Here is a 19,972-nt window from a genome sequence, read left to right as displayed (position 1 = left end):
CAGTCCCTGACACCAATATTTTAACGATTCATAAAAGATGCATCTGGCATTTCGGTATAGAAATAAATGTTAGGATCCAAATTTTTCGGTAGTATTACAGCATGCCGTGAGTGTAGCACAATTTGCTGTTTGCTTTTGGCATTGGTTTGATGGCATGGTTCAATTTGTTGTTTGCTTTGGGTCCATGTTTGGACCCAAAAACCCTAACTTGTGATACCAGACTTAACAAGCGGATTGAAAAGTTGAGTATTTTAATGTTCATGGATTGGCCCCATTCACCATTATAAGTGCCTCACTGTAACCCAGATTTTTGATTGGTCGATTGAGTTTAACTTGTATTGAACCCATAATATTTCTTTAAATATCAACGTTGTCGTGTATGTTTCAATTAAAATTCCCAAATGCTGCCTGATGTCATCATAACATTTTAAAATGTTGGTGAGTTTGGTCATGTGATCTGATTAGCATCTTACATCGTTCCAGGTGGGGTCACTGGAAGAGGGTGGAGGAGGGATGATGCCCAGGGATGACACATTAAAGCCGATGGACTGACTCAGATTGCCTGAGACAGCAGCGCGGCCCAGATCGTCAGCAATGTTCTTCAGGGCCACAAACGGTTGGTCTTCTTCTGCAGATGGTATATAAATATTAAGTCATTGTATTGTGATCTAAACACCGTACTTGTCATTTATTTTATTCAGGCTCTCACCACCAGTGCTGCTGTTGTTGGATGTCTGAACAGGGGGCTCCCTGATCTCCACCTGCACCGTCAGTCCTGTCGAACGCCTCCTTCTCGCATTAGTACCCTCACGGACGATGTTGGTGATTCGAATCTTGTTTGCCGGTATTTTCAGAAATAAAGCCAGATTGTTGATGAGATTTGCCCCGAAGAACTCCGCCTCAGTCATGGCTGGGAGGTTGAAGGCCAGGATCAAAACCGGGGAGGTGCGGATTTGGACCGGCTCTGAGCCACGAAGTAGTATGTTCAGCATTTTGTAGTCCTGGTCAAAGAAGTTGGAGCCGTGACCGGAGTTGAAACTGGGAAAGTATTGCCCTGAGAAGCGCAGAGAGGAATCAAAGTAAGAATTGTAATGTGTTGTTTCACAAAAATGGTCTTCTGGCCTGCAGGGGGAGCTGCATTAAGTTGCATTATTGTGCTGTACTCTACCTGTATAAGTTGGCTCACTCAGAGTGTAGTCAGTTTTGCCAGGATTCCACACAGCATTTGTTGGACCAACCAAACTATTGTTAACGTACACATCCAGCCGCTGAGGGTTTGAGTAAAATACAGACACCCTGACAGCCTGAGAATAACATAATTATTACTGTAGTTAAGTTTCTACTGAAATAATATCTCATAATAATTTAAGTTAAAATAAAAATTATATATATATATATATATGTGTATTTGTGTGTGTGTGTGTGGTGTATTTTTTGGGTGACGTCATGACAAAATGCGTCCCACGTCATTTCCGCCCAAATCGGCTAAAGGGTGCACAGCGTGATGCTGTGTAAGTGTGAGACATGTACATGATTGTTTGACGTGGTAGTAGTGTGAGCGTGGAGTGGAGAGCTGCTGCACACGGAGTGTACATCTTATATTGTAAGCTTCCTTCCTGTTCATGTTGCTGATGATACCCGGGTAGGTCATTTGAATTTTGTGCAATAAGCAGAGTATTGTTTGTTCTTGAGCATGTATGTTTCTGTTGTTTTGTTGTAGCAATAAATCTTGCATCATACCGAACCTTGTACATCTTGTTTCGTTCTCTTTTTCCCCAGTTCATGTCACTGATGATACTGGGGTAGGTTGTTTGATTTATTATGTGCAATAAACTGAGCATTGTTTGTTCTTGAGCAAGTATGTTTTGTGTGTTGTAGTAACAAACTTGACATCGCTGACGCTGACTTAAAATAGGAAACATTTTGGAGGTAATTTGAATGTTTTATGTGTTTTTATATTTTATTTAACAAAAATCAAACTAAATGAAATTTGCTTATTTTAATGGTGTATGAATGTAGGTGTATTACATGTGTATTGTGTTTTATTGTGTTTAGACTTATTAGGAGCTGATTGTGTATTTGACCACTGTTTTTCCCAGTATTTAAAATTGTGTTTTGTTTTGGTTGATTTTGTTATGTGAATTTTGTATAGTTTATTTGTCTATGTTTTCTTTTGGCTGATTTTGTAAGGTGAATACTGTAGTTTATTTATATATATATATATATATATATATATATATATATATATATATATATATATATATAAATAATTGCAGGTTTGCATTAATCATCTGCATTATTTTGATGCAGATATGGAAATGTTTTGGTCAAAATGTAGTTTATTTATTTATTTATTTATTTATACAAAACTAGCTTACCGTATTCATTTTTCTGAATTGTGCTTTGGGTCAACTTTTGTAGCTTTTAAATAAAATATTAACAAATATGTAAAATAATTTAGTAACAAATAAATTAATAAACTATAGAATTGTTTTTTTTATTACTATATTATTTTACATTATATTTCTTAATAAATTAATAAAATATCATTATTATTATCACCAATTATACAAATATGATATTAGGTATAAATGTATATATCTATACATCAATTTAATCAATTAATTTATTGATATTGATTCATCAATTCATTTATTTTTTATATTTAAACGATACAACGTTCTGCACAATTCAGAAAAAAAAGCTATTTGAAAAAAATCATATAATAAATTAGAAAACAAAATGGAAATAAAATAATAATGCAGAATAAAACTGTTTAAAGATTGTTTTCTCCTAATATGCCTTTTATTGTTCAAAATTTTTTATCACCTGTAGATGCCTACAGGTCAGTATAGTCTATTGTCAGTATAATCCATCTCACTAACCTCTGTAGGTCCAGCATTCAGTAACATAAATCTCAGCTTCTGTGGTGTTGTGCTGGTGAAATAGATGTCAAAGGATTTATTAGTGGCCACAATGGCGTGGAAGAGAGATACTCGCTTCTGACACGTGTAGCCGGCGCACCAGCCGTGGTCTTGTGGGCCTGGAACACGATATTCACAGTAAGATTAAAATTCAATAATACACAATTAAACCTTTTCTGCTTGTATAAAATCCTAAACTATATTATGCATAAAATAGTAGGTGTTACAGGGAGAGGTAAGAGTCATACCATTCACCAAATCCACATATTTGTCCCCCAGGATGGCTACAGGTGAAAGACGCCTGGTCTCTGTGTCTGCGTCCAAACTTTCGATGACCAGCATCCTGTAGTTGAGCCCAAAGCACTTGTAGCTCTGCCAGGTGTTCATATACGTACAGTTGTCTCTGATCACTCCTGCACAGGTAAAACAGCCACGTCATACGTCTAAAGCAGCTCCATCATTTTAAGTTCTCTCTCTTAGATCACTGTAAATGTACTGTACCTTTGTAAGGAGCGATTTGATTCATAGGTATCCGGCTGCCGTTGAGAGAGGTGAGCATGACTTTGGGGATGCGGTAATCGCCCAGTCCATGTCGGGGATCCCCGTTCCACTCGTACTCGGACTGGGGCACCACTGCTCCTACTGCACCCAGGAAACTGCCATCCAGATCCTTCAACATCGTCTTCTTCTTAGCATCACAGTCCATGTCCACACAGTCTGATGGGTTCACCTTGCTGAGATATAAAAGTGGAAAAAATCAATCAGTCACTTTGTATTTTTTGGTCATCCCAACATTGTTCTCTCAATCATACATTTTTGTATCAATGATCATTGTTGTCTTCCTACATTTACATTTATGCATTTGGCAGACGCTTTTATCCAAAGAAGTGACTTACATTTTATTTCAAGGTACACATTTACATTCTTATCAGTTCTTGCTTTCCCTGGGAATCAAACCCATGACCTCGGCGTTGCAAGCGCCAACGCTCTACTGTTTGAGCTTACAGGAAAGCAACTTCCTAACAATGTTTCATAATTGTTTTTTCGGGACTAATAGTTTATTAACAGTAGAGATGCGCACCACGACTAACTTCTTTAACGTATACATTTTTTAAACGACTAGTCTAACAACTCCAGAAGATAGTCAAAAAATTGTTTACATATAAATCTGTCATGATCACCAGCTGGAGTGCCCTGGATGTCCACCAGAGGGCACTCCCCTCTTGTTCAGTTAAAATTAAATGTAGAATGTTTAATACAATTTAGTGGACTGTCTCACACATCCTTAATTAGCAGTGTTAACTTTGAGAATTGACATTGACTTGCTTTTGGTTTACCTCAGATCAGGCCGATGAATGTATGCCAGAGCGTCTTCTGTGCTATTTATCTTGGCTATCCTCTCAACACTGATTGGATGTTGTAGATCCTCATTTCCCGGGTTGGTCATGAACATGTAATTTGTCTCTGTTGAGCACACACTCTTGAACCCAACAAAAGTTGTGTCTGGAAAATAGAAACAAACCGTGTAAATAGATGCTTTTTTTGTATTGTGAAAATTTCAAACTGAAGAATCGTATGCATTTTGAAGGAATGTGACTCACCAGAGACAGTCATTAGACCAGCTATGGCATTATAGCTCATCAGTCCAGGATGAGGCTTTTGTGGTGCATTATTGTGGTAAGATTCAAATGTCGGCCAGGAAATTCCAGACCTTCCACCTGTTGCACACAGAAAATGTAGTTAGAATCAACACGGAAAATGGATCAGTTACATCAAACAAATGTATTCAGTAGTGCATAGATGGTTCTTTAATATGTATTGTACCATTGGGGGGACGAGGGGCCCTGTGGCTATTGCTGAGCATAACATAGGTCATAGTTGTGGACAGACTGTCAAAACAGTTGAAGTTGGGACTGCTGCCCACAATCAGGGCACCCTGTAGAGATGATTTTTCAAAAAATTTAATAAAAAAATTTACAGGATAAGATTGCTTTATTTTTGTATTCAATTCACACTGCACCAACAGATGTCGAACCAACAGTGACAGTCACTAGATTACAGTATGTAACTTCACAGACATTCCAAGACCCGACTAATGCTCTCATTGACCCTTCAAAGTGTCTGCTGCTGTCTGTCGGTGCAGGGTAAATTGGCCTTTAGTTTTGACCGAAGAGACATATAGTGCATCCTCACCTGTACACGGACTATTTTGTCAGAGTAAGTGTGGCTGAGCGAGGGAGGACTGTAGATGAGAGACATGATACTCATTCCATTATCAATAAGGCTCACGTTAGAAACTAACACGTTCATGGATACCTGGAAGTGGAGAGGAAGACATGAATGCTCACCTGACCAGTACAATGCATTTGTAGAACTAAATTAACAATTTATCTGACCAATAAAACAGTTGGCTTTGCAGTTAGTGAAGGTTATTATAGTAGGAAGTTTGCAGATCATTTATCATACTTGAACATAAATGCCAAAATCAAAGCTCCTCCAGACAGTGAAGCCCTGGATTTGAGAGCAAACAGCAAGTCCATCTTTATTCATGTAGAGTCCATATAGACCACCATGTGCCTCATTCTGACTCCATTGAGCAACTGAATTTGGAGATCCTTTTGACATATTGTTGGAAACATTAAAAAAGTAAATATTTATATAAATATTAGGGATGCATAGTATATCAATACTCTCAGTTATCAGACTAAATTGGAGTTCTTTTTAAATTGTTTTATTTGTACATGCTCATCAAATCACTCACTTAACACACATATAAAGTTAATATTTAAAAAATAATTTAGTAACAATGTAAAACATAATTTATATAATTTTTTTCTAATTGTACATTATAATGTGATGCCTAAATTCACTTGTATCAATCAAAACGGTAACACTCTACAATAAGGTTTCATTATTAAATTAATGTTAATTTAAACATTTTCAAAAGTTGTGTTTGTTAACATTAGTTAATGCACTGTGAACTAACATGAACAAATAATGAATGATTGTATTTTTTATTAACTAACATTAACAACGATTAATTAATGTTAATCAATGTTGTTCATAGTTAGTTAGATAATACATTAACTAATGTTAATTCATTAAACCTTATTGTAAAGTGTGTCCATTAAAACAATATATTTGTTTTTATTTATTTTAAATGTTCTTTTTTTATTTTTGAAAATAATAATTGGCTTCTATACCTGGGCATGGTTCACCATCAATTCGGAATCCCACTCGTTCATAGCCAGCAACAATATTCTCTTGAAGAATTGCATTGGTTGCCTCACTCACCTACAACATCAACAGTAATATATCACTTCTATATCTAGTACTAATCTATTCAGCCAGTAATCATGTTTTCACATCGTCCCCTTGGAATTATAAGGTTCTATCTGCATTCTGACTGGTTTTGAGATATTGAGCTTTAAAGTTTTCCATTCGACTGTGTAAAAAGAACCTTTTTATTTTCTAAATAAAAAGTTCCAAAATGTACACAACTTATAAAACAACATCACATAATGTAAATAAGTTGTCACAGAGTAAGAATATGTGAATAACTCAATATTGACAAAAATGTCAGATAGAACCTTATAATTCCAAGGGGACGACATGTACCATGGTTATAACTTATATCATGTTTAACATGTATATAACATGTACCATAGCATTCTTGCACTGTGGAGTCCCATCAAGATACCAAGGTAAATTGATATGGTAATAATTCACTACCATGTAACCCAGTATGTTTCTTTAAAGGTTACCTCAATGGCTGCATTCCATTCAAAGTTAAATTCCTCTGCTCTGCCGTTGTACGATCCAGGCCACAGTGTCAGAGTAACCAAGTTCCTCCTGATGGCATTACTGTCACCCCAGACTCTGATTCCTAGGAAATTGGTATAAAAAGTGCAGAATAGAAAATTGCTGCAAATTATGCAACTCATTGTGATTATATTGAGTTTAATAGTGAATAATAGGCGTTGAATCTGCACCTTCTCCAACGGTGTGATGGATCACATTGTCATCAATACTCAGTCCATCTGTTCCGAAAACACCAATAGCAGGAGCAAAGCCGTCATGAAAAGCACATCCCTTGACGTAAGACTCACCAACCACCTAAAAATATAGTGACCGTAAGTAGTTGAAATGAATATGCGTGATAATCAGGAATGGGCATGTACTGTATCAAGACTTTCTCTCACCCCTCCCAGGTTATAAAACACCAGAGAGTAACGTGGGTCTGACGGGTCGTTCCATCCTTCCTGCCCGGTGTGGTAGAACTGAACATTTCTGATCTGGGCTTTTCCTGTGAGGCAAGTTATCAACAGCTTTAGTGAGTTTTCATTACTTACACAAATATAATTTTGACATGAAGTTCTTTGAATATGACTGCTTGCAAGATTATTTTTTATTAAAACTAGAAAACATTACTATTTTTCTGCTTTCTCTCATCTTCTAGGTAATTAAACCATATCCATGCTATATAATGTGTGTGTCCCATTTACCGTAATTGAATGCAGCAATTTATGTACTGTAGAGTGGTTTTGCATGTGATTCGTCCTAACTGCGTTTCATGTGAGGCTGAAATGTCTGAAACGCTTCCAATACTAATTTCCCGCAGAAAAGATACACGATATCAGCTGCGCTTTCTCACTCTCTCATCTCTAAAACAGAGAGTTGACACACAAACCTCACTCACTCACTTGTTTATTTTGCCCCCGATGAATATTGTTGGTGTCACAATTATGTTCTGTCTTGTCTGCACCTGTTCTTGTAAGTCGCTGATTAGTTAACCTTCATCCACCTGTGTCTAGTTAGTTCCCTCGTTTACCGTGTGTATATATTCTCCCCGTTCAGTTCAGTCCCTTGTCAGTTATTGTTCGTGTCTATGTGATACATGCTGTTGCGTCCTGTTCACCTGCCTGTGTTTGAAGCTTTGTTATATATTTGGAATCAAGCTTTGTCTGTCTGCTTCATTAGCCGAAGCATGACCGTCGGTGTTACGTGATTTAAATTTCGGCACAGGATTGGCTGTATTACGTATAATGGTGCTCATTCTGGCAGATTTTACTCGCATTCAAAGTGCGCAGACATAAAGCCACAAAAAGTTATTTTTCGCTGCTTAAACAGTCAAATAGTCACAATGCTTAGTTTGCAAAACACAGCAAACACAATGCTTGGCTAGTATTCACGTCAACACAGTCAGTTTATGTTTTAAGAACATAAACAGAAAGAAAAGAAAACGTGCGTGTAACCGTATAATGGATCTATGAGTCAGGTATTAAAGTGACATCAGCCTAATATACCTGCTGCCAAATTATATTTTAACATTAAAATACCTATATGGCAGTTTCCCCCATGGGATCAATTTCAAAATTGTGGCCAGTCAGTGGCTAGTAACTTTGGAAAACCACTAGCCACAGTGGTTGGTGAGCAAAAAAAGTTAATGTCAAGCCTCAAGATTACCTCTGTAATCAATCCCTTCACTGGAGAAGCTTCCCACCAGCACTCTGGCTCCATAAGACTGTGTGTACATTTCTGGATACTCCTGACCAATGATCTTGATGTTCCTGGTCAGTAAAGCCACATTGCCTGCAAGCTGATAACTTCTTGAAGTACCTGGCACACTGTAGCTCTCCCCTATATGACCAAATACATTTAATATGAATTTAATTATTTGTAAAAAAAAAAAAAAAAAAAGAAAAAAAAAAAGAGAAAATGTATCATGGTTTCCACAAAAAACATTTTTTGTGTGAATTTCTTAGTGTTAAAAAACAGTTTTTAACACTAAGAAATGTTTCTTGAGCACCAAATCAGCATATTAGAATGAAGACTGGAGTAATTGTAGCTTAAAATCGTATCTTTCCCATCTTATTAATAAATGACACTACTGTTAATAAAATATTACAAATAAATATTAATAAATATACAGTCATGTGAAAAAAAGTACACCCTTTTGAATTGTATGGTTATACGTATCAGGACCCAATAAAAATCATCTGGTCCTTGGCAGGTCTTAAAATGAGGTCAATACAACCTCAGATGAACAACAACACATTATGTATTACAGTAGACTGTGTCATTATTTATTTAACAAAAACTAGGCCAAAATGGAGAAGTCATGTGTGACAAACTAAGTACACCCTTACTGCTTCCATAGGAATTAAGAGGGTAAAACAGTCAGGCACTGCTAATCAAATGCCATCAGAAAGTGTGACCAACTCTATAAAAGCATATTTTTGCATATATTTTAACACAATGCCAAGGAAGAAAGACATCAGCAATGATCTTAGAGAAGCAATTGTTGCTGCCCATCAATCTAGAAAGGGTTCCAAGCCCATTTCCAAACAATTTGAAGTCCATCATTCAAATATACACTGAGGAAGATTATTCACAAGTGAACAGTTGCCAATCTTCCAAGGAGTGGATATCCCAGCAAATATACCCCAAGTTCAGACTGCATTGCTCAAAGAAACTGCAAAAAACACAAGAGCTACATCTCAGACTCTACAGCAGGGATAGGCAACTCCGATCCTGGAGGGTCACTGTCCTGCAGAGTTTAGCTTCAGCCTGATAACAACTCACCTGCCTGTATCTATCTAGTAATCCTGAAAACATTGATTGTCTTGTTCAGGGGCCTGTTTCAGAAAGGAGGTTAAGTGAAAACTCCGAGTATGTTAACCCTGAAAAGAGGGAAACTCTGGGTTTTCTGTTTCAGAATGGGAGGTATATCAAACCCGAGAAAGCAGAGTAAGTCAAGCCCGTTTCTGAAAGAGAGGTGACTTATACTCAGAGTCAGTTACCATGGCAACTTACTCTGTGAACCTAACCTGGTCGGGAGCAGGTTTTCTTCGGTAAACCCAGAGTTTCTTGCGGTCTCCTCACCTTTTTTAAAGAGGAAGCGGTGTTTAAACACCTCATTCATTCTTTCTGTACATTTATTCATTGCTGTTTTTACTGTTGTTTTTGCACAAATTTTTTATAAGGTGAATATAACTCCTTAACTGGCAACTGAAAATACAGTAGATTAGAGTTACATCATGTAGTTCTAAACAAATTCTACAGAATTAAACTGTGGAATTTACTGAAAATCACTGCAGTGTGTTCATCTGTGCACCAGAAGTTGATGGACCCTGGGGGGTATATATTATATATTATAAATATATTATATTAATAATGTTATTATTAATAATGTTATATTAATAAACATTATATTAATAATATTATATTAATATTTAACATTACCTCTGGCCTCTCTGTGGCAGCAGAAACTGTTTCTTCATCCCCATCTTGAAGATGAGCATTTGGTTGAGAACACTTTATAATAGGCCTACTATTTGTCATAATTTCTGGTGTGTTGAGTAGGCTACTTACAACTGCCTGGGGTTCTGTTGGGACAGGAGGCTCCAAAAGACAGATATTAGATATTATTATCAGAATCTGTTGGGACCAACGAAAAACCCAACCCAAAGTAAAATAAATGAAAATATCAAAAATACCTTATATAAAAAATAACATGTCAAATGTTTGTAAAGTCAGGTAGCCTACACCCATGATATGCTCATGCCTTACCTGATTGAATTGTGTTTTTATATTTCATTTTCAGCTGCTGCCACGTTCTTTTAATGCCTGCAGGATTGCACCTATAGCCTATGTAAATTAAAATTAGGTAGAATAGCTGTTCTTCCAGTTTCACCTCTGATATTATAACAGTTGGGTAAGTTACTCTAAAATAGTTATTAATTACTACTACAAATGACATATTCAACAGTATAATTAGATTAATGTAATAATTACTATATTTAGAAAGTATTGGTCTACTTATTACTAATTACTAAATCCCATATCAACCTCAACCACTTGAACAATACAACGAGGAGAGACATGAAACTGCACTTCTAATGCTTTCAAATTAACAATATATTGCATTAATTATTCTTGAATTGACCAAAGTGTGTAGAGGGAGAAGGTTACATTCAAAATATACCTTTTAAAAATGTATGTTAAATCCACTATTGTTTTATACAGAATTGTTCTATAGTCTGCAGTAGCCTATTTAATGTAATTATAATACATCCGATTTTATTTTAAATTACAGAAGAATTAAGAGTAATCCCTTTAATTAAATTACAATATTTAGATTACTTGGTAATTAATTACACCCAACACTGTATAACAGGTATTCCTCTTTGTGTCTGGCGCTGTTGCCATGGTGACTCATAATATCTGCGCTCCATTGATAATGGCTTTTTATAGTTGTGGTGCACGCGCTCAACTCAGAGTCAGTCAACTTAGAGTTGATTGAACTAACTAATTTCAGCTGATCTGAAACAGAAAACTCAGAGTTTCCCCATCTCAGGGTAAGTCAACTCAGAGTTCAAGTTTTAACTCAGAGTTGGTTGAACCTCCTTATTGAAACAGGCCCCAGGTGTGTTTAATTTGGGTTGGAGCTAAACTCTGCAGGAGAGTGGCCCTCCAGGACCGAAGTTACCTATCCCTGCTCTACAAGCCTCAGTTAACATGTTAAATGTTAAAGTTAAGGACAGTACAATTAGACCAAGACTGAACAAGTATGGCTTGTTTGGAAGGGTTGCCAGGAGAAAGCTTCTCATCTCTAAAAAGAACATGAATACACGGTTAGGTTTGCAAAGTTGCATCTGAACAAACCTCAGGAATTCTGGAACAATTCTGGAACAACAGTTTGGCCATAATGCACAAAGCCACGTTTGGCGAAAACCAAACAGCATATCAGCATGCACAAACACCTCATACCAACTGTCAGAAGTAAGTCAACCTCATACCAACACATAATTCAAAAGGGTGTACTTTCTTTTTCACATGACTGTATATCTGTGTATCTATTTTCAACAGCTCATCGATACAGCATAATGCCTATAATGGCATTATCTATAATCTAGGGGACTAACCGATGTGTGTGAATGATAAAGGCTGGTCCAGAGTAAGTGTGCGGCCATAATCTGAGATAGCAGTTATGGTGCGGATTTCTGTCTGCCAAGGGTCATAGCTGGTGGTGGACAGCAGGATCTTCTCCCCAACCTGGAGGCAAAGAGTATAATGGTTCAAAGCACAAATGTAGCTAAATGGCATCACCCAATCATACAGGGAGGTTCAAAAGTTCTTTTGAGGTCTCAATTTTTTTTGTGTAATTTAAAAAAAAAGCTTTTCACCTTCCAGTCCACAGATTCCTGTAGAGAGAGAGTGCTGTTTCCTGCCTGTGATGTGTTAGCCAGCTTAGTGTGATACACGTTGTGTGGCATACCATAAAGGTCAAGAGATCCAAACACACCTGAAAGACAATGTTTCCACTCAAATCGACACTTAAGTTGGCGAACGCTTGAGAAGAACGTCTCTGATGCATATACAATCAATAATGAGATTTCTTTATTTTTATTCCTGTTGATTTACCTAGAACTTTGGACCCTTGGTTTGGTCCAGATGGTAATAGCCAGTCGGGTGTGGAATGGCTTCCTCTCAGTATGATCTGCAGCTGACCTCTGAAGGGTTCATCAGGCCACCCAGCAATCAGGCGTCCACTCTGATTGAGTCAATGAACATGTATTGTACAGATAGAGTTAGCGTCTTCAGTATGGACAGAAGTAAGTGAAATTAGCACACATGAAAAGTCTGGTTCTGATTTGGTGTAATAATCCTAAAATGTCTATAGGAGTAAGATGTCAGTTGAATGTAGTTACTGTATGTGCTTACTTGAATGGAGATGTATGTTGCATTCAGAACAATGCTATTATATTGAGAAACACTGCTGGTGGAGGTAACATTGTTTGTGTCTGGAATCTCCAGAACTCCAACTATTTTCAGCTTGTTCAGGGAGGGGACTACAACATCCACAACCATCCAAATGCCTTGAGAGAGAATGGGACATTCATTGTTAATTATGTTTGGCCACTATAGGATTTAAAGTGCCCCTATTATGCCATTTGTTTTGGAGGTCTCCTTTAATAGGTTTACATGCATCCAAGGTCAAAAACTCTTTCGTTTTCTCATAATATACACTCCAGCATCACCTCTTTTCTCACTTCGGTCTCACTAAACCCTCCTTTCCAAGAGCCTACTCTGCTCTAATCGGTCAGATGGCCCAGTCTATTGTGATTATATACAGTCTATTACCATATTTGAATTTCAGCTCCTCAGGCTTCCTCAATCCTTGTATAGACAGTGATACGAACAGTAACAATGGTGTCGGTTTTTCGGTATGAATTTGAGCTCAAGTTCTCATTGTTTGGAAGTGCATGCAAAGTAGATTTGAACTCACAGCACAGAACATTGCGTCTTCTCGACATGTCGACAACACAAACCAAACTCTTCTAAGTCTCAGTTTAAACGACAGTGTTTGAGGATTAAAGTAGATGTTGTTTGCAGGTAGCCAATTTTGTTACAAACCTATGTAGGTTCATGTAAGAAGTAAGGCTGGAATACTGACTCATACAGGCGGTTCAGAATCAGTTCTTTCTTTTAGCAGACGACTCCATTTTTTGTCCACTTTGATCTAAAACTTTGCAGACCTTTTACATTCACAAACAGCTATATACTACATGAAAGGTAATATCCAAAAAAGCATAATAGGGGCACTTCAATGAAAATGGCATACCATATTGCTGAATAGTCTTTTCTTTATGCCTTTGCTAAGTGTTTATCACATTAAAGATGCTTACCAGCTGGAATGACCACATCAGAGCCTTCTTGTGGCACACTGAAGTTGTTCTCTAAACTTGACCGCCAAAATGATGCATTTGACCAGAGACTAAACACAACATGATATGTTTTCTTAATTCAAGTAAAAACAGTAGATACAATAGATTATTTTTATTATTATTATTATTATAGAAGCTTGATTATTATCATTATATTTTTTTTTAATTGCTGCGCGTGTGTGGTAACATACACATAGTTTGCAGGTCTGCGGCCGGTTGTATTGGATGTGTTGGCTGCAGTGGCTACAGGACCAGGTGGAGAAATACAGTTGGGATAGTAACACTGATACACTCTAAAGTCCAACGATCTGTCTACAGCTGAGCGGTCCACACTGTTCCTCCTCCTCCGGCTAGTCACACGGTCTCTTCCAGACACTGTAGTCACAAAACTCACAATCTTTCATTCTTTGCACAGTACTGAGCAGATTTGAGCATGATACTGTATGTGCCCTCTTTAAATACAAAGATAGCATAGATGTCTGGGTGAAGAGGCGAGTAGTTTTACCCATGTAATAGAGGTTTCTGGATGATTGGTTGAAGTACCAGTCTCCATTTACATTCGCAGTGGGGTTCAGGGGCTGGGAGGAACCATTCCTGTCATCTATAATGCGGAAGCGGTCAGGTGTCTGAGTCAGGTTGTGATTCATGATTATATAATTTTCTGGCTGTCATGGAGAAAGAGAGGAAAAATGAACATGCTAAATACTAATCTTAATTGGATTAAACATAATTAAAGCCATAGTTTTTATTGACCAGCCAGTCATGCAAATAGCCCAAAAAACAAACAAACAACATTTTCAACTTTTTGTTTGAATGCAGTGCACATTGGATTGTTTAGTAACGTGTAGTGTGCACACTTTACCTGAAAACCATAGACCATTCCATTGTATGAGATGTTAGTGATTTGGGAAGCACCATCAAAGTACCAGTTATAGGTTTGGCCTGCGGGCAGCATTGCCATCCAGCCAAATGTGTGGGTCACAAGTTTTTTAAGGAAAGGAAGCACGCATGTTCCTAAAGAGAGACATAACATTGTGAGTAACTGTACCAAACAAGAAGCTTTCTAATCATTACACAGCTCACTTCAACCCTACAAACACAAAATGCTTCCTAATGTTAGTGTATGGAATTATTTAGTTATTTTTTAGTTTAGAATAATTAATAATTGTAAGGTTTCAGTAGTGACAACTGCATTTATATGTGGGAGAGTCCCATAGATCATCGTTCCATGTACGTACGGAACACGACTCGCTTCCAAAACTGCATGATTGATACAGTGGTAACCATAGCCACGTTCTGGTGTCTCACATGTTTGGTCTCCGCTATTCTGACCGAATAGCGGAGCGACAAAAGAATTGTTATGCTCAACAATTAATAAAAGCACAGTCGACGGAGGCGTCGTGTTTTGTTTATGCTTGTAAAGGCTGCTTCACAGTGAGCGCTCTTGAAGTGTTGCTTTCTCCACTAATTAAGCAATGTGTTTTTGGGCTTGTTTAAGCTTGGCTCATACAGCAATCGAGTTTACGGAGTTGAACTAAGCAGGTGCAGGTTGCGATTTTTTTGGTGTTATTTTCAGCATAAAGCATTTTGATTTATTTTGGTTTATTGTGGGCTTGTTCTTGTTCGCTTATTTTTCTAGCAAGATCTGGCAACACAAATGAGTCAAGGCTCGTTCCGATTTCCCTGTGATTTCCACGCTAACAGAAGAGAGAAACATCTCTGATGCATGTTAAATTGTTCAGATCGGTTCCATACACAAAACACAAAATTTCTGTAAAAGTGATTGTCATTACCTTTAATTAGTTAAATTCGGTTGTAAAAAGCCGGCAGTTCCTAACATTCTAAGGTGCTGTTCATGCATTTTTGCATTCCTCTGCACTTCTTTTCTGTTGTATTTCCCATGTAAACATGCACGTCTTGCTATGAAAAAAAGTATTATTTGGGGTGCTCTTTGTGAATATTTATCTATTTATCCAGAAATATTTCCTTATTATGTTTGAGACGTTGTTTGCATGTTTATTTGTCTTGTACGTTCGGTGAGCCAAAGAAAAATTTCCACCCCAGTGGACAATAAAGAATTAATCTATTCTATTCTATTCTAAGATTTTTGAGTACGTTTTTTTTTACTAACGTTCCCAGAACAATCTGGAAACCAAAAATGTACATTCAAAAAGAGTAAATTGTATAGAAACACACATTTGCATACAACATATGCATGTCTAACATATGCATACACATTTTTTTCATGGCGAGATTATTTCATCCTACCATAAGAGTTGGTCAGAATCACATCTTTAGCTTGAAGTGAAGGTGGTGAGGGATTGACGACGACCATGCGGTGGAAGTTAATAGTGTTGTCACACACTGCAGCCGGGACGCCAACACTCCACTCTGTTCCTGGAAAGCAGTGTCTTGGGTCGAGCAGGTTATTCCTTGGTACCACCTTGTAGCTAACGTTGCCTTTTCAGAAATATAAAATATTTCTATTCATTATTTGTCTTTTTTTTATATATGCTACCATTCATTAAGTTATCATGAATCTGTATACTGTAATATCTAATGTTTCTATACCTGTCAGGGACCCATCAGTGTCTACTAGCGCCACCTCATGCTCCCATCTGAACCAGGCCTTGTTGGGCGACTGATAATACCGGATCCCACTGAACCTCGCACTCCAGCCCCCACAGCGGAACATGCAGGTTCCAACTATTTCTGCCACCCCGACAGCAGCACACGATGGACGGTCAAAGTTCACAAACTTTGTGTTGATGACGCTCATACCATCATCCAGGGGCAGGACAACACCACGAGCGGTGCAGTAGTCGCTCCCCAGTCCCAGCTCATCCACATGACCCACCATGGTGCTGTTGACCACGGCCGCCCCTCCATTCAGTCCCCATCCACTGACATACGGCTGGATGATCCTCTTGGCCTCCACTCCTGCCTTCTCATTATTGACCATTAGGAACTCGCTGAACTGAACCGCTCCTACGTTCACCCACTCGGCACCTTTCTCGTTGTTCCAGGAAGTGAAGCGTCGGAAGACCGCTGGCGCTGGTGTATAGGAGCTGCAGCTGCCAGTACGCATTGGGAAAAACTCTTGGAAGATCCACAAGCCAAACCAGCCCTGTGAATGCACCGTATTGTTGAAGAACTCTCCTAGTGGAACTCTCTTCTGACAGATGTTGGCGACATACGAAGGGCCGTCGGGATGATCGTGCATGCGGTACCAGAAGCCGAAATGTGTCCCACCAGCCGCGACATTGTGCCTAATGGTGTTATTAGGGTTGGTGACCCAGTATGCAGCAGGAGTTACATCATCATTTAGCAAACTGGTGCTCTGTTTTACAAATATCGCCAGGTTGTACTGCAGAATGTTGCCGGTCTCAATGCCATCCTCAATAAAGAAGGCTCCGCCCATGATATTGTAGATGACATTACGCTCCACCAGCAGGTTGTGGGTGTTGTGGATGGTGATAGCACGGTTGTAGGACTGGTGAATGCCACATCCACGCACATATGACTTATACTTAACATCACCCATTAGATGCCAGTGGATTGGGTAGCGTCCCAGACGGAACGCCTGTCCAACATTGAAAAGCTGAAGGAGGAAAATGACAAACGTAATGCCATGATTAAATTTCAAGGAAAATATTTATTCTTAAATGTCTGCAAGAGGTTTTTTTTAACAAAATAAACATTTACCTCAACATATTCAATTCTGCCAATTGCCATATTTTGGTTTGGTTGTGGTGCGTGGAACATGATGCAGCCACCAAACTGGTCACTTCCTACTTCTTCTCCAAACCTACCCTGGAAACAAGTCTGGGTGGCAAATTCCCCTGTAAGCAAAAGCATTCAGATAATTTGATAAAATTGCAATCACATGACTTTTAGCTGTCTGTCTTTCCATCCACAGCTGAGGAAATAACATCCAAACCTGTGTTGAATCCATCAGGGCAAGCTGCAATCTGATCGTTCCACTCCATGTTGTTGGATCCACGGACAACGATATTTCTGGTCAGAAGGCCCACCTCTGCTCTCGCTTCAAAAACTTTCCCATCAGGCAGTGTGACAGACACACCCAGATGAGTGTATCTCAGTGGTGCGGTCAGAGTGAGGGTCCTACCGTCAGCTGAAACTGAGGCAATTCTCATCAACTCATTCTCAAGCTGACTGTGTCTGTGAATTCAGTCAAAACATATTTTTGATTATTACTTATTTTTTTAGCATCATTATTAGCATATTTTTTATAGCATTTAGCATTTTCAATTTGAGCAAGAAGAATTTAAACAGCAAATTTATCTTTTTTTTTTTTTACCCCTAAAACAAATCAAATGAGATCACCTAAAAATGCAAAAATGTGTATAATTATTTAGTCAAATTAATTATTTTGGGACCATTTTATAGAGAACAATTGCACCACTTTTAATTTCCTTGTCCCTTGTTCCTATGTAGATGCAATTATATCAACCTGAAGTTTTGCTGTATGTTTGGGGCGGTGCATCAATACCTATGCCCAGTGGAAGCGATGACAATTTCGTCGCCAGTCTTCCAGGTGACGGCATCCATCAGTGTCAGCGTGTTGGAGCCGTTTTGTGCAGTCTGAGAAAGGCGAGTCCACGGCATAGGTACAGGGATTCCTAGAGAAGTAGGATTGTAGTTAAGCTCTGAACAAAACCTCTCACTGCAGGGAAGTGATTACACACTATGGTGTCTGTATCAGAGAAATTTAGCACTTCTGTGAAGCCCACCAAGGGGGTTTTCTGACTTAACTGAGCCTTCAAGGAATGTTATGTAGGTCATATCTATATTTGTGAGGATTACTTCATTTTCTAGGTATTGTGTTTCTGACTTAGTGACCTTTAGATGCAAAATTTCCAGTATCTCTGAGGTTTCTGTTACTTTAGTAAAAAAGTAAAAAAAAAAAAAAAAAAAATAATATTAATAAATTATAGTTTCAGGTATAATGAAACTCATAATTAAACATCACCTGTTTAATGTTTATGGTTATGCATTTTTCAGGTTATTTCATATTTACTCTATCGTTTAAAAGTTTAGGATCCATGAGAATATTTTAGTGTGTTCACTGGAAAATGGGCTCTCGAAACTCATTCTCACTTCTACTGTACATATTCAAACTTTACAAAACATATACCGGTATAATATATATATATATATATATATATATATATATATATATATATATATATATATATATATATATATATATATATATATACACACGTACATGTATGTATGTATGTATGTATATACAACATTTCTATTTCTAACATACCCTATTGTAATGTAAGGATTTTTATCATTCTTCCACCATAAAACTGATTGTGCAGACCAAACCGTAGGACCTAGAGACTTGAAACTTGGCCAAATGGTAGGTCTCAATTTTGGGAGAGACTGACAAGGGGAGACCCTGATTTGTCCAATAGGGGGGGCTACAGTGATCAAAAATGTGAAACAATAATTATCAAAAATACATTTCGATTCATTATCGCTAAGGGGCACCAAAATGTTTGTTTGAAGAGGGAGGGGCCACTTTTACTAAAATGACTAACTCAATCTTTGGTCACGTGAAAAAACTCACAGTGATTGACCACTTTGTGGCATTATAACAGGAATTTTTTTTTTTTTAAATGGCTATAACCACCCAATCATTAGTCCGATTGACTTGAAAATTGGCATGCAGTGTCTTTGTCCAGGGAGTCATGATTGTCTATGAGGACATTTGCGTATTAGAAAAAACATAGCTGCCATCAACCAATGAAGTTTGAGCATCTATTAGACAAGGTTAACGGAGGCCGATCGGAACGAAACTCGGTGGGCCTGTTTGACTCATGGCCCTAGAGGTCTGTGAGAAATTTGTTAGAAATTGGCCCCTGAGGGACAATATCGCATTTTATGAGTGTGTAAACGATTGTATATTACCCAAAGTTTCGCACAAACACACAATATCATATCATAAATCTCCTCATTCCGAACAACTTTGCCTCGAGAACATTGACTGTCAATCAACCTCAATACTCCAGACTCTATAGGTCAATAAATATAAAAAAAACATTTAACTTTACCCTTTGGGTATCTATAAGAGGGTCGTTAAGAAAATGGAAACGCAAAAGCCTATAACTCCTAAAGGGACACGCAGATTTTCACAAAATTAGGTGAGCACATGCGACATATGATAGTATGAAAACTTTTATGGAGATCGGACCGGACAACAGTTAAAAAAAAATTTAAAAAAACATTTTCTATGTTAAATTGCCTGTGTTGGCTGTAAATGGTCTTTTCCATCTGTAATAT

General features: G+C 37.8%; 1 protein-coding gene across 1 annotated transcript in view; it reads right to left on the bottom strand.

Annotated features, from left to right (window-relative positions):
• Positions 1 to 19,972, bottom strand: part of pkhd1l1.1 (PKHD1 like 1, tandem duplicate 1) — a 78,155-nt gene that overhangs the window by 12,122 nt on the left and 46,061 nt on the right. Inside the window, exons 45-73 of the mRNA XM_079591319.1 lie at positions 18,168 to 18,297; positions 17,595 to 17,836; positions 17,360 to 17,496; positions 16,226 to 17,255; positions 15,923 to 16,114; positions 14,517 to 14,668; positions 14,160 to 14,319; positions 13,846 to 14,029; positions 13,616 to 13,704; positions 12,651 to 12,805; positions 12,351 to 12,480; positions 12,113 to 12,231; positions 11,852 to 11,981; positions 8,391 to 8,564; positions 7,127 to 7,230; positions 6,917 to 7,040; positions 6,689 to 6,810; positions 6,128 to 6,218; positions 5,391 to 5,539; positions 5,118 to 5,240; positions 4,749 to 4,860; positions 4,526 to 4,642; positions 4,262 to 4,427; positions 3,426 to 3,658; positions 3,173 to 3,337; positions 2,886 to 3,043; positions 1,169 to 1,304; positions 713 to 1,054; positions 474 to 628 (exon numbers count right to left, since the gene is read on the bottom strand). Coding sequence (XP_079447445.1) covers positions 474 to 628; positions 713 to 1,054; positions 1,169 to 1,304; positions 2,886 to 3,043; positions 3,173 to 3,337; positions 3,426 to 3,658; positions 4,262 to 4,427; positions 4,526 to 4,642; positions 4,749 to 4,860; positions 5,118 to 5,240; positions 5,391 to 5,539; positions 6,128 to 6,218; positions 6,689 to 6,810; positions 6,917 to 7,040; positions 7,127 to 7,230; positions 8,391 to 8,564; positions 11,852 to 11,981; positions 12,113 to 12,231; positions 12,351 to 12,480; positions 12,651 to 12,805; positions 13,616 to 13,704; positions 13,846 to 14,029; positions 14,160 to 14,319; positions 14,517 to 14,668; positions 15,923 to 16,114; positions 16,226 to 17,255; positions 17,360 to 17,496; positions 17,595 to 17,836; positions 18,168 to 18,297 — 5,321 coding nt within the window. The remainder of the gene's footprint in view (positions 1 to 473; positions 629 to 712; positions 1,055 to 1,168; positions 1,305 to 2,885; positions 3,044 to 3,172; positions 3,338 to 3,425; positions 3,659 to 4,261; positions 4,428 to 4,525; positions 4,643 to 4,748; positions 4,861 to 5,117; positions 5,241 to 5,390; positions 5,540 to 6,127; positions 6,219 to 6,688; positions 6,811 to 6,916; positions 7,041 to 7,126; positions 7,231 to 8,390; positions 8,565 to 11,851; positions 11,982 to 12,112; positions 12,232 to 12,350; positions 12,481 to 12,650; positions 12,806 to 13,615; positions 13,705 to 13,845; positions 14,030 to 14,159; positions 14,320 to 14,516; positions 14,669 to 15,922; positions 16,115 to 16,225; positions 17,256 to 17,359; positions 17,497 to 17,594; positions 17,837 to 18,167; positions 18,298 to 19,972) is intronic.

Source organism: Phoxinus phoxinus, assembly GCF_949152265.1.
Source record: "Phoxinus phoxinus genome assembly, chromosome: 19".
NCBI classification, from domain to species: domain Eukaryota; kingdom Metazoa; phylum Chordata; class Actinopteri; order Cypriniformes; family Leuciscidae; genus Phoxinus; species Phoxinus phoxinus.
The sequence above is the reverse complement of the archived record's forward strand: the minus strand, read 5'-3'. Positions and strand labels throughout refer to the sequence as shown.